Below are 13907 nucleotides of genomic sequence, written 5' to 3'. Positions count from 1 at the left end.
ATCGCTCCTCAAAATTAGCCCGCATGCTGATTCAAATGAGGATAATCACAGTTTACCTGCATGCATTCCATGCGACAGCTGTAACATTTGTGCAAAATTATTTTTATTGGACCTCTATCTTCCTCACAAATAGGGGCGAAAGGTTAACACAGAAAACTCTGTCAATGAGAGCGCAGAAAGGCATTTACCGCCTTCCAAAATATACAATGCTGTTAAAATGGTTCACGGTAGCTTTTGCAGACAGAGTGGGTGACCAGCGGACCAGAGTCACTCTCCCACCCTGGGCGACACTATGGCCAATATGAGTCCCCCCCATTGGGGCTTCAGGCCACAGCTGGCACTAGCATAGTCCAGACTCAAAACCAGACCGTGGGACTCATCCACACAGAGGACAGTGCCTTAATAAAATGAGGCACCCAACAAACCCTCACAAAACCTTTTTAGAGGTAAGAAAGAAAAGGAGAGTGGTTTTAAACTCCAATCAACACCAGATCGCTCTGTCACAGGCACAATCCTTACCCAGGAAACAAATCAATTTGTTTCTCATTAGATGCAATTGAATGTAAATGTTAGCAAGGTACTGTGTTTCTGCAATACAATGGGTGGTTGAAACTTAAAACAGAAAAGCCTGCTAATTGCTCAAAATGATGAAAAAAAGTATCCATTTAAAGGTAAGTTCTTAGTTTTTGATTTCTGGCTACTACTACTGCAGAGCAGTGATGTGAAACATGTCTTGAACAATGACCAAAAGATACAGATTCAGATAAAACAAACTAAATTACTTCAAGAGCACACTTCATTGGTACAGTTCCCCATTTCTCAGAGTAGAATTTAACTTTCCATTTGCATCTGTGCAGTTAACAAATACCTTTAACATCGTGTCAGTGAAAGATAAGGCCTGCACTTTCTGGTATCAATGCAAATTATTATTTAATATAGTGTGATGCTCCAGACACTGAAATTCTCCATCTAAATTCAGAAAATATCATGTTTATATTAGTGACCGCCACAGGGGATAATCCGATACATGACTGACCGAAATGATCTGAGTATCCTATATCCTACAGCTGGCTCCCAGCAGATACCAGAGAAAGAATATGTGTGTGTGTGTGTGTGTGGTATGTGTGCTTGCACGTGTATGCGTGTGTGTGCGCATATGAGCATATGTATGTGTGTGTATATGAGAGAGAGCAGGGGTGTGCTGCTCTCCCTCATAATGCCCTTCTTAGCAGGGTAAATGAGCTATCAAGTTCCAGGCAGCTGTCACCACCATGGGGTATAAGACAGGTGATAAAACAGCAACTTCAGTGTTTTGGCTGGTTTTCCTATGTTGTCCAATCCCCGTCCTATTATTCAGTGAGGCTTCGGTTGTTAACATTAAAGTCCAGCTAAACTGTGGATCTTAATGTTATTATCGTGCATCACCATGAGGCTAACATACCCGTTGGATGTACATGCACAGTATGAACGAGGCAGCATGGCAAGTGAAGAGGACGCCCAAATCAATTAACTAAGATTAGCCGTGTCCCAGGGAAGGCGAGACTGTGGTTAATTAGCAATAATCTAATGGCCTCTAAAATGAAACTTATAGACACATACCATATGTATCTACTATGGGTTGATTTGTGAAAGGGTCATCCATAAGAACCATAAGGGTCGTAAGAACATAAGTTACCCAAAAATCTCTATACTCTGCTGGACTCCAATACAAAACTGTGGCTTTGGGGCCTTGCAACTCATCATCAAACATGCTCAAGACTACCATATTCCAGATGAAAACGCTACAGAAAAGGCTCTAATCCCACCTAATACCCAAAAGCACAAAATTTTGGCTGTAAAAACAGTACAGTACAGAATCATGCAGTTCTTTAAAACTGACCTCTGTTTCTTTCTATCCGTCTCTGTCTGTCTATCTCTCTCATGCACTCACTCTTTTTCTCCGTGCTCGCTCTCTTTCTCTCTCTCTATTTCAACTTCCCTCTGCATCTCTCTTTTTGTCTGCCCACAAAAAAGATGTTTTTCTATGCAAAATCCCCCAAATCTTAATGTTACATAATAACTCACAGTCAGTATCTTTGTCTGGTTGTATTTGCCTTAATCACGACAAAAGCTCATGGTGAAACAGAGATAAGTCGAGAGAAAATGATTTTTCAGTGCCCCGAAGCTAGTCAACAACTCAAATCAGAAGAACGAGGAAAAGGCAGAGAGGAATTTGCACAAAGAGTGCCTTCTCTACTCTGGAAGCTCCGCGCTTGGAATGCGGCGGAACGCTGAGGAGCTGTTGCCGATTCTCACAGTATCTTCCGGAACTGACAGCAACAGGGTTCTGGAACTAATGAGGGCTCCTGCAACATAGTGAGGGAGTCTCTGTTCCCGGCGCTCAGCACCTAACATCTCATGCTCCGTGCGTCAAAACAAAACATCGCCGCAGCGCAGGACCCTCTGAATGGGCCCTCGTTAAATCTACAGGTTTCGATGTCTGCTCCCCCCCCTCCCACTTCCTGTCGTTCAAAAGCCTGCCTGCGTGATCAAAAAGATGTGATAACCCATTTCGTTCATTTTAGCTGTGTACCATGACTGTAAAAAAAAAAGCAATTATGCACACACTCAGCTAATTAATTTTAGCTGCCTTTCATGCTGCTTGATTGTCATCAGGAAAATGTTACCTCCAAGATAACAGCCAGAGTCCCTCTCCGGAGCTACGGACCTATTCGAAGGGGCAGTATAAAAACACCACACCAGCCGCTTGGTTATGTATTATGTACATAGTTAATGCCACTTAGCTGGGAAGAGTGAACACCGATGCCTCTAATTACAGCAAGCTGAAAGTATAATGCATTCTCTAGCCAGAAGGGACGTATGGTAGCCCATCCTAAGATGTGAATAAGAAAGAAGGAGAGGCATATTCCGGGGTATTTCATTATCAGTTCGCAAAAATGAACTCCTGTGCCCCTGTTTCAAACGTCCCTAAGCGAGGAGAGGAGGGAAACGGCCCGTCGGGGGTTCAGCTGTGATTCTGCATTCTGAAGAGAGCCCAGGAGAGGCAGCAGCACATCACTCTTCATGCACTTTAGTGGACAAAGCGGCGGCATTAAAGCTGAAAGCAAACAGCCAGCAAATTGTGCCCTCTTTTAATTACGACTGAGAAACTGCACCCAAGGGCACCACTGTTAGGCTACTAAGCGATCAATAGACTAATGTCTTCTCATGTGGGCATCCACAAAGAACACAGGCATAACAAACTGAAGAAATGGGCATCTGTGTGTGCCTGCGTGTTTGTGTATATGTGTGTGCGTGTGTATGTGTGTGTGCACCTATGCTTAAAAGATGGCCTAAAGATCACATTTGTATTACCGGGTAAATACAGGAGATATAGGTAAATGCAGGTAAACTGCGTCTCAGGTTATTTTGAATGGGACACACAGTAGTCAAGGGAGCAGTATATTCATGGAAGGCAAAAATTCTGTCAAAGACTAAAGTCTCTTCAACAAGGCCTAAATGACTGTGAGTGCACACACAGCACAGGAGCAGTAACAGCCATCAGTGAGAAGCTCTCTGAAACCTCTCTCCGCTAACAGCTATTTACCCCCCCCCCCCCATACATACAGTACATAAATGTACTGACTCTGTCACACAAGCGCGCTCTCTCTCTCTCTCTCTCTCTCTCTCGAAGTCAAGTTGCGCACGGTTTGAGTGCCGCTCTTCCTGTTCAGCACATGGCGGAACTCCGCCCCCTCACCACGCACTCGGCACAGGACCCCCTCCTGCCCGCCGCTCGCATGTCACACAAAGGCGCCATTTAGAAAAGTGAGAAAAGAGCACTCCAGCAACAAGTGGAAAACCTCCCCCGGAGGGATCCGCTGCAACCTCTGGCAGCCAACGCAACGCGACCGCTTACGGTCACTGGAGATCTGCAGCAGGCCCCACACGAAACACAGCCAGGACCAGCACAGCTGAAATCAATGGACCGCACGCCACACAAGCACATGGACGTGTATACACACAGACACACACAATGTCCATACACATACATATATGCATACACACATACGCACATGTACTATGTAAATTCCATAAGACCATGGTCTCTTCCAGGCGTGAATCTCCACCTCAGTCTGTACTACAAATGCAGATCTGGCAATCCATTATCCACCCTCCATCTCAACAACTACAGTATTCAATGGAAAAGAAAGGGACTTGCTTACAAGGTAAACCCCTTAAGTTGAACTGGCCCGCAGTTGGGGCAGAGTAGGTTTATTTGCATTCATGCAATTTTCTTTACGGTCAAATTTTCAGTCAATCTGGTCACACAATATACCATTTCAAAGTGTTAAAACTCAAGATTTTATCGGTATGAACTACTTTACAATGTCAATGTCAACGATTCCTTACATGTGGGGTGGTAAAACAAGCTTTGGTGGTCCTCACCTTCTATGCTTTGTGGAAATCCACAAATGACATGAATCACGGTAAGGACACTATCCTTATCATGGCAAGGATCCACAAAACAAAATCCATAGTAATTCGAGAGAAACATTGATAGAATGTCCATTGTTTACTTAGCAATTCTCCGGAAGAATTATCATTGTCCGTTTCGCTGTTGCATACACACCCAAAGCATTGTTTACAAAGGAATGTTATTATCTACAGTTTTTATAGACTCTCAGGAATAAAATGAGCCCCCCCCCCTTACAAGCTTCTCTGACCAGTACTGGCCAATGGAGTTCCTCAGTATAACCAATGGGACCTGCAGCAATTCAACGTGAACAGTATAACTTCTGCACAGTACACAGCCAGCCAATGGCAAGCTAATATGGTGACCACTAAGAAGCATTTAGCCTATGAAATTATGCTTCTAATGGTGCATAAGTTGTTAAGCTTGTATAAACGAACACACATTGTTTCTCCTGTGTAAACAAATCATAACATTTTGAGTAAGCACACTGGAAAATTTTCTTGAGAGTTTATGCCTAAAAAGATTGTTGTTTTACCACAAAAAATTATTTTGCAATGCCTGAGTCTAAACAAAAGACTCGACATTTGGAGGTCTTGGAAGAACTCATCTGACAGTGAAAACAGCTCCACAGCAGAGGATATATTCAATGAAGGATCCCATTTTATATTGGTGAGAATCTAAATATATTCTCAAAATATTAATATTATTAGATTCACTTATAAATAAAGTGTAGGCCTGATTTTGAATAATAAAAGTGACATGTGTCTGACATGTTGATGAGAGCATGGTATTTTATGGACCTCAATCAATGGATTAGTAAACTAGATACCTAGTATTGTAATTTTCTACAATTTTACAAACCTTGTGCAGCGAGAGGTGGTAAGGGGAGAGCAAGGAGAGGGGGAAGGAGGGGAGGGTGACAGGCAATGGGACAGCAAGCTAATTTCAGCACACACCTTCCATGAACATACAGTATACAATATACCTAAAACAGTATCTTGCTCCTCTGAAGACCCATAATGACACTTGGGTACCAAGTGTCCTTTCAGAGTTGACAAATGGCCTTTTTGCAAATCCACCAAGACATAGCTTAGAAAAAACAATGCTCATTTTTGGTGGTATTGTCATCATGTTTGAACCAGGATTTATCTAGAATTCTGGCTGTGGCTCCATTGTGATTCCAAGCCCACCGGGCACAGCTACAAGCACCTGTAGCCACTCAAAAATAATCTTTTAAGTGAGAAACAAAACCTCCACTTCCACTGGGTTTCAGCTTCTGTTACTTTGTTTTAGAGTAATTCAAACTAAAAAAAAAAAAAAACAAACAAAAACAAACAAACTCACAAGGGTTAACATCTAGAAAAGATCACGGTCATACCGTTTGTCAAAAGGGCTCAATAATAGTAGGCATTTTATTTTGGGTATATTATGTTCATGTTTGTAATTAAAAGGGGTGGGGTGGGGGGTGCTACAGAACGGGTATAGAGGACATAATGACAATTTGATCCAATTATTTCCAGGTAAATATGATCTAGACACCATAAATAATAGTAACTTAAAGAATTTTACTTAAATATATGAATACATATTTCATATATCACATACATTATTACCTGCATGCAGTTGACACATTAATGCAGCTAATTACCTAAAATTCTACTATATTTAATGCCTAATTAGACAACATAATAAGAGTACTGTGAAAATGTGCTGGAGCTGGGATTAAGGGAAAATTTGATAATGCGAAAACAAAATTGCATTTGGGATATTCACTTTTCCTCAAACTACGTATTTGGGCAGGGTGAGAGGCGATGATTCTATTTTATTTCCTCGCCTTTTAACAGTTCCCCCATTCTCTTTCTATTTGTACAATTATAGCGTGAATAAGTGATGTCGCCGGCAGACACAAAACCTCCCTCCATCAGCAGTCAATAACCGATTCACAAAGATCACTTGTTCTGTATCGCGCAGTTCGAAGTTACTAACTTCAAGGCAGATCGAAACTAACTTTGAAAATAATTTCACTTATTTGCGCATTTTACACGTTGTAATGTAGACCAAGAATTTCAATACGACATTTTATTTTATTTTTTTAAGCTTGTTTTAAATTTGTTGCAATGAGTACGTAAAAACCTATAAGCAAGTAGACTTGGTTGTTGTTCTGTCATTCTGAGAAGACAGTCAATGTAGTTATTTTTAAGATCAATACTATAACCATTTTAGTTGATATTGTTCGGATGGCGGATGCATTCCACAGGTACTCCAAGCTGTCCACTGTCCGTGATAATGATACATAATTATGACCGTAAAACTACAATAGCTTACCACGCCAAGAATCTGAGCGCATGGGCTGGGGAACCAGTTTATCCGAGCGTCTTTCTCTGTGGAAATGCCGTAGGTCACGTGGAGACAGGTCAACAAAAGACAGGTGCATCTTATGCAATTATTAGGTATGGTCTTAAAGGGTATGGCACACACTTCCAAACTATAAAGTAGGCCACCTTAACAATCAGATATTTTTGCCAAGACATCAATATATTATTGCCCACTAAAGACTTAAGAGCTGAAATTCAACATCACTGTGTATTTTGAAAGATAGAGAGTCGTGCAAAGATGTCCATATAGTTCTGGATAACACCGCGTTTCGAAAGCAGACTCGTCGGCCGTAGAAGTTGGCTGTTGCGTTTTTGGTGATTAGGAACTACTACGTAAAGGTAAATGCAACAACAACTAAACTCCGTTTGCACAAACTGTCATGGTGTCCAGCTCATTTTATACAGCAGGGGAATGCGATACATTTCCTAAAAGGAACAGGACTGGTACTTACGCTGCTGTTTTCTCCGGTCCAGTGGACCATTGCCTGGTTATGAGTGGCATCTCCTTTGAGCACGAACGAGCTGCTGAGTAGCGACACTTTGTCCTGGGACAGCGCTCTCCTGAAGCGCGCGACTCCCATACCACCCGGATCTCCATCATTATTAGTAAAGCTCCGTCTCAGCACTCTGCCACCGCTGCTGTCAAGCACAAGATCCCTGAAGCTCCGGTCTAAAACGCCGCTGTCACATTGCGCCGGTCCCAGCAATGACATCCAAACAGAAATCAAAATAAACACCGGGTACAGGTGCGTGGAAGTGGTTCTTTTCGGAAAGCGAGGTGCGCCGCTTTGCGCCATGCTAGCGCTTTTATCTGATGCTGCCAGAGACTGCGATTGTGAGAGGAAGATAGATAGATAGATCTACTGTAAGCGGAGAAGGAGGGAGGGATTGGAACCAGAGCGAGGGTATACATTGGAAACAACGTGGTCATGACCATCTCTGACAAAGAGGATGCTATGAAAATACTGCTGCTGCCATCTAGCGGTGAACTGAGGAAGTATCACTATGTTTCTTCCTTATTTCCAAGGGTTCTTGTGCTCCATCAGCCCCTCTGGGGTTAGGATCAAACCACCAAAATCTCAATGAATAATTATATTACGTGAACGAATGTCATTAAAGCCATTACATGCTAAGGCATTTTGTGTATTTAAAATGTTTTGGTATATTACTAAAGTTAACGTGAAACTAGCTTAATTTTGTATTGTCATTGCATGTATTTTATTTGGAATAACAGTAATAGGGTCATGCGAACTAAAAATTAATGCGTGAGCTAATTTAAAAGTATGAGCTGCTACCAAGACTACTGTTAGTCTGCACTGCGTTTTAAGTGTGTAGGTTTGTAGTTGCTATGTTGAAAAAGAATCACATTCTATTCATGTGGTGGGAGGATTTTTTAGTGGTCTGGGGAGAGGTCAGGGGTCAACGTTTCGATTGAATCCCACACCTTGTTATCCTAAGTGCTTCTCCGCAGATCCAATTACAGTGAAAGAATTGCACAGGAATGGGATTAACCAGCGGGTCTCGAGCAGGCAGGGGCTTCACTTGGGCTGGAGTCAGATCAAATCCCAAAGGCAAAAAATGCAGATTGGAAACGAGCTTGAGATTGATTGGACCCTTGCACACAGATGTGTGTGTGTGTGTGTGTGTATGGGTGAGGGGGTGGAGGGTGGGTGTTAGCTACAAGGTTTGAAATTTGTGATCATGATCATTGGATGTTGTGCTATAATGCACTCCCCCCCCCCCCCCAATCCACGCACACACACACACACACACACAAACTTACACACACACACACACACTGCCATTATGCTGTCGGATTCACCCTGTTTGGTTATTCTTGCCTTGTTTATTCCTATTAATGAGTTGTCCCAGATTATGTATCCAGGGACTGTATGATGGGCAGAGCTGGGGGTGGGGGGGGGGGGGGCTGTGAGTCATGGGGGGTGGAAATGCTGCTGAGTCTGCTCTCAGTACCTCTTCTGTCTGCTTTCCCCAATACTGTGTTTCGAATGGGGAGAAAATGATAGCACATTTCTCATTAATATGTAAATAATGTGGGTTCAGTTGGTGCATATTTTGCCTGTTGTCTGCTGACCTCTGTTGTCAGTTGTTCTCCTGCGCTGCGTGTAGTAAACGGGGGTTGTAAATATTTGATACTTTTGCACGCGCTGAGGTATGAGCTGAGTTCCACGGCTGCTCTGCTGAATACAGATGCTGTATTGCGCTGTCTTGTGGGTACGGCGGTCGGCACTGACACGAAGGGGCTCGTCTTAAGCTAAAAGGATTTGTCTCTCGCGGTGGCTGTGTTAACGCAAGCTCGGCGTGCCGGGCTCTCTGCTCTTCGTCGCTTCATTAGTATAACCAGCGTGACGCACCAGGAGCTCAGGTGTTCCCCTTTCTTTTCACTCTGTCCATCAACGGGGACGCCCAGCCCCCGCGCGCACACGGATCTCCGCCGCCAAAGACAAAGGCTTTTCTTTAAATATGTATTCATTTAAAAAAAAAAAAAAAAAAGGCTGCCCGGTCGAGCACGCTCGTAATTGACTCTTAAAAGCAGCAGTGTGCGTTGGACTGAACGGATAATCCCGAATCGATACCGGTCTCTAGCCTTTTGCGTTGCACAGTTAATATGTCAGTGTTAGAACCCTGTCATGCATTCTTAATGCTAATTGCGTGGTAGAGTGTGTCTGACATCTGACTGGGACTCAGAGTGACACTTATAATATCACACTACCTGCTAGGGTTTGGGTAGGTGGTTCATGGGAGTAGATTAGGATTCGAGGGGGTGGGAAAATAGGGGTGAGGGGCAATGGAGTTAGGGGGTGAGAGGAGTGTTTGGGAGGGGGGTAATGATGGTAGGCGGTGAAGGTGGGGTGGGGTGGGGGGGGTTGGGGGCTGGTATGAGCCAGCCAGGGATAATAACAGAAGAGTTTGTTTACTGTGTCCTGGTACAGCAAGGTCAGTGTTGATGATTGTACATTGTTGTTCAGTGATTAATTGTTTTGGGAGTAGGATGGAAGCGGTAGTCTTGTGTTTAAAAAAATAAATTAAATTGTTTATTTGGCAGACATGATGCAAACAAAGAGGTGACTTGCATAACTTACATTCTGTGAACTTATTTAAGTATATAAATTTTTTTTTTTGAAAAATCCCTCCACTTGCATTACATCACGACAGGTTACAGTTCCAAAAAGAGGGTCTCGAGGCATACGATAAAAACCCTTTATTGCATTATGGCAGAATTATTATTTTTTTATTCAGGTATGTATTTACTAATGGCATTCCGTTTGTGTACACAGCCTAAGAGTAAATCGCAGTCATGTTGGGAGTCACACCAGCAGCCTTCACGTTACAGGTCCTAGTGTTAGCCATTTACACCTCACTCATGCCCTATTGGGAGTTCATTACAAGGGCATGGTCCATGTGTAACCAATCAGGACCGACACACATAAACAATGGCCCAATGTGGATATTTAGGGGTCTTCTGACTTCAAGTGCAAATTCTAGGACTATGACAGATTTAGATAACATATTGAGATAATATATTTTTGTATAAAACGGTCAGTTGTCTAAACGCATCCTCTACCTCCCCCAACCCAAAAAAAACAAAACATGTGCCTCTATCATGTCAAGCTGAAAATTTTAGAAGCCAAATATTTAAAACTCATTTATTCATACAATAGTGAGTATGTTCAAAGGTTACCATGCGTTGTACCTGATCAGCTCTCTATTTCTGTCATCTGACTTCACATACCTTGGCCACATCACTGAGGGGGTGCATGCCAATACTAAAAAAAAATTATCCTCTTTTCCTCCACTACCACCTTGTCTTTACCGTGCCCCGGAAACCGATCTTTGAGTACTCCCTCCCTCCGGTGTCTCGATATTGGAGGAGACATGTAAAGCACACAGACCTGTATTGGCATCTCCTCCCCTCCTGGGACACACCAAAAGTGTTGGGATCTTGACTATGCACCCACTGCCTGTGTTCACAGTATAGTTTTGGGTCCTGGCCCTTCCTGATGACATCACTTCCTCTGACTGATCATTCAGATTGCTGTGCATTCATTTCAGTAACAGGTGCCTTATCAGTCATTTACAGGGTTTTTATTGGGACTGCTCAGGTGTGCTGCTGCAGTAATGAACCAGCTGGAAACCGAGCCCACAAGCCCAATAACTGCGTTAAACAGGTGACAAATCATCACACACCGCTCCTCTCCTCTCTTTCCAGCGATAGCTGTCTCCTTCATGGCCGTGACTGTCAATTATGAAATACACATGGGCTAATTCGCTCCCTCTGTTGGACCGCGGCTCAGCCCCCAAACAGTCTCCTGTCACGGTCTGTCTTCCGAGATTAAAAATCGCCGGCGTGATAACTCACCTCCTCTCGGTAAAGCTCTCGATCCACAGCGAATCGGAAGGTGAGTTTCAGAACGCAAAAGACTGAGCTGTGAGTCGCGTGTGGCAGCTTGTGGAGACCTGCGCCGTACCGCGATGTTTTCCGTGAGGGGAGGGCTGGTTGGTGGAGGGACAGACTGAGTAAGCTGTCCACCCAACCCGGTCTTTCTCTGACGAAGCGGACTGCGCTCTTTAACAGGAAGCTGGGATCAGCACACCAACTAAAGACCACTAACTGTAAAAGAGCTGTTTACGCGCATCTCTCCAAAAACGGCATCTTAATCATTATCAAGGCTGTCACCTGCTGCTTTTCCGCGGGCCAGGAAACCCGGCGAACAGGCGCATGTTCGCTATTTATCAATGGGCTCATACTCCCGCTCGCACCCTACTACCCCGCTCATCTCATAAATACATTTTCATGTCCTGCTGAATAAAATTTAAATAAGGAGCATCCTGCCATCTTCTAATTTAAAGGTAAACTCCCTGAGAACCAGTTAGCTTGTTCATTCTTCAAAAGTGAGTTATCCACAATTTGGAGGAGAGAGAGAGAGAGAGAGGGAGAGAGAGAGAGAGAATGAGCAAAGGAGAGTGTAGTGGGGGTTACATCTGACTAAGCCAGTCTCATGGATGAGTCTGATTGTCTGGGCATGTGGGGAGCCTCTCCTGTGATCTGCAGTGGCACTAGGCAGTAGTTGTAGTGAGCTGAGGGAGCGGGATTTTGGCAGATGTGCTGATTCCTTTCCAGGTCCACCGGGATGAGTGAGAAGCGAACTGCAGTGTAAGAGGACAAAAATGGAGATGGATGGAGCACAGGACTAGAGGGCCGATTATCACTGAGTGTAAACAATCGCTCGCTCTCTCTCTCTCTCTCTCTCTCCACCTTAGTTGATGTGTGGTGAGCGTTCTGGCAGAAAATGGCTGCTGTGCATCACCCAGGCTGGTGCTACACTTTGGTGGTGGGTGAGGCGAGTTCCCCCTCATCACTGTAAAGCAGTTTGAGCATCTGGAAAAGTGCTATATAAATGCAATGATGAATTCATTCATTCATTCTTTCTGTCTCTCTCAAATTGTGAATAGGACAGGCAGGATACCTGCTGCTTCTATGAAAGGATGCACACCACCTCTCTGTTTTCAGTCCTGGAACAGCGTGCCAGATAAATTTAATCATATAAATGACATCACCTTTCAAATTTACATAATGGTAAATTTGAAAAAGAGTCAAGGCTTCGGGTGGAATGGTTTAGCTGGAGAAGAAGACCCTGACATGCACTGTTCATCCCAAAGAATTGAGTTGCCTCTAACTTTGCTCCAACCATGCCATTGGTACACCTATAACATCGCTCCACCTTTGACATTGGTACACATATAACATTGCTACTATGGCATTGGCACCCCTGTGACATTGCTGCACCCTTGACATTGCTACATCTGGCATTGCTACACCTATGACATCGGTACATCCATGACATTGGTACACCTGTAACATTGCTGCACCTACGACATTGCTACATGCATGGCACTGCTACACCTATACTACACTGCCCATGTCATTGCTTCATCCACCCATGAAATTGCCTTGCCCATGACAGCACTGTTACAGTGAGAAGTGTGTGATGAAGTGTTGTAGCATTGTCCTCTGGCATGAGGGGGGGAGGGGCCAGATCTCCATCTGCCCATCACGACACTTCTGTAGTGTCCTGAAACAGCATTGTGCTGAACGCGCAGTGAGCAAATAGCACACTTACTGAAAACACAATTAAAAAGCAGCACAACAAAAATAACAATGACGGAATGCTAATGTTCCGTCTGCAGAAACCCCCCCTCCCCCCGCAAGACTGACCTCATTATTCTTCCTGCATAAAGACACAAGCTTTGAAAAGGTCCTGGCACATGAATAATAAATGAATCTATGCTCATTTTCATGAGAATTCATTAAATCTCTCCACAAGATAAAATAAACATTGTGTCTTTCTGGGTCATTTAACACCTGTTACGAGCACAGTCGTTCACAGTCAGTTTACTGCATGGGTAATGTTCCGGAATTTTCCTTCTGAGTCATTGTCAACGGCAACAGAAGCAGAAGCAGTATGTCCTGTGGGAGGTACAGCAATGACAGCTATTCATAGATGCTCAGCCTTATCCCAGATAACAAGCAAAAAAAAAAAAACAGCAATCTTTACTTTAGTTGTTGGAGTGCTGACACAGAACAGAGGAATAAAAAAACATAAAAGAATGAAAATGTTCAAAATAAGAGAGGAGATATAAGTCCAAGTGGTTAAATTCAGTTAATGTCATAGCATTCCGCTGTTTTAGTATTTGGTCTCAAATGTGGTGAGGGCTAAATACAGTACTTTTTATTGCAGCGTTCCCTTTGTTTCCTACATTCTGCATCGCCTAATACACTGTGCTTTGCTATCAGCACTGTAGAGCACTCTGATGCACTTGGAAACTTGCCATATAGCTTAGCTTGTAGTATAGTTTAATGGCTAGGGAACTGGGCTTATAACCAAAAGGCTATAGGTTCAATTCTTAAGTAGGACACTGGCATTGTACCTTGAGAAATGTACTTAACCTGAATTGCTTCTGTATTTTTTTAGTAGTTGTATGAATGGATACTATTTAGAAATGCAATAAGAGCATCTGCTAAATGTCTGTAATGTAAATCTGATGTACTCTCC

General features: G+C 43.4%; 1 protein-coding gene across 4 annotated transcripts in view; it reads right to left on the bottom strand.

The window, feature by feature from the left end:
• Positions 1-7757, bottom strand: part of sorcs2 (sortilin-related VPS10 domain containing receptor 2) — a 245011-nt gene extending 237254 nt beyond the window's left edge. For 3 of the 4 annotated variants that reach the window (XM_064343610.1, XM_064343611.1, XM_064343612.1), the window contains exon 1: positions 7284-7757. In XM_064343610.1, coding sequence (XP_064199680.1) covers positions 7284-7628 — 345 coding nt within the window. In that variant the 5' untranslated portion in view covers positions 7629-7757. Of the gene's footprint in view, positions 1-6781 lie in introns of all 4 variants that reach the window. The other variant, XM_064343614.1, reaches the window with a different exon arrangement.
• Between the last annotated feature and the right edge of the window lie 6150 nt (positions 7758-13907).

The sequence above is a fragment of the Anguilla rostrata genome, chromosome 7 (genome assembly GCF_018555375.3).
Source record: "Anguilla rostrata isolate EN2019 chromosome 7, ASM1855537v3, whole genome shotgun sequence".
NCBI classification, from domain to species: Eukaryota; Metazoa; Chordata; class Actinopteri; order Anguilliformes; family Anguillidae; genus Anguilla; species Anguilla rostrata.
Note: the sequence above shows the minus strand (reverse complement) of the source record. Positions and strands in the feature narration are given on the sequence as shown.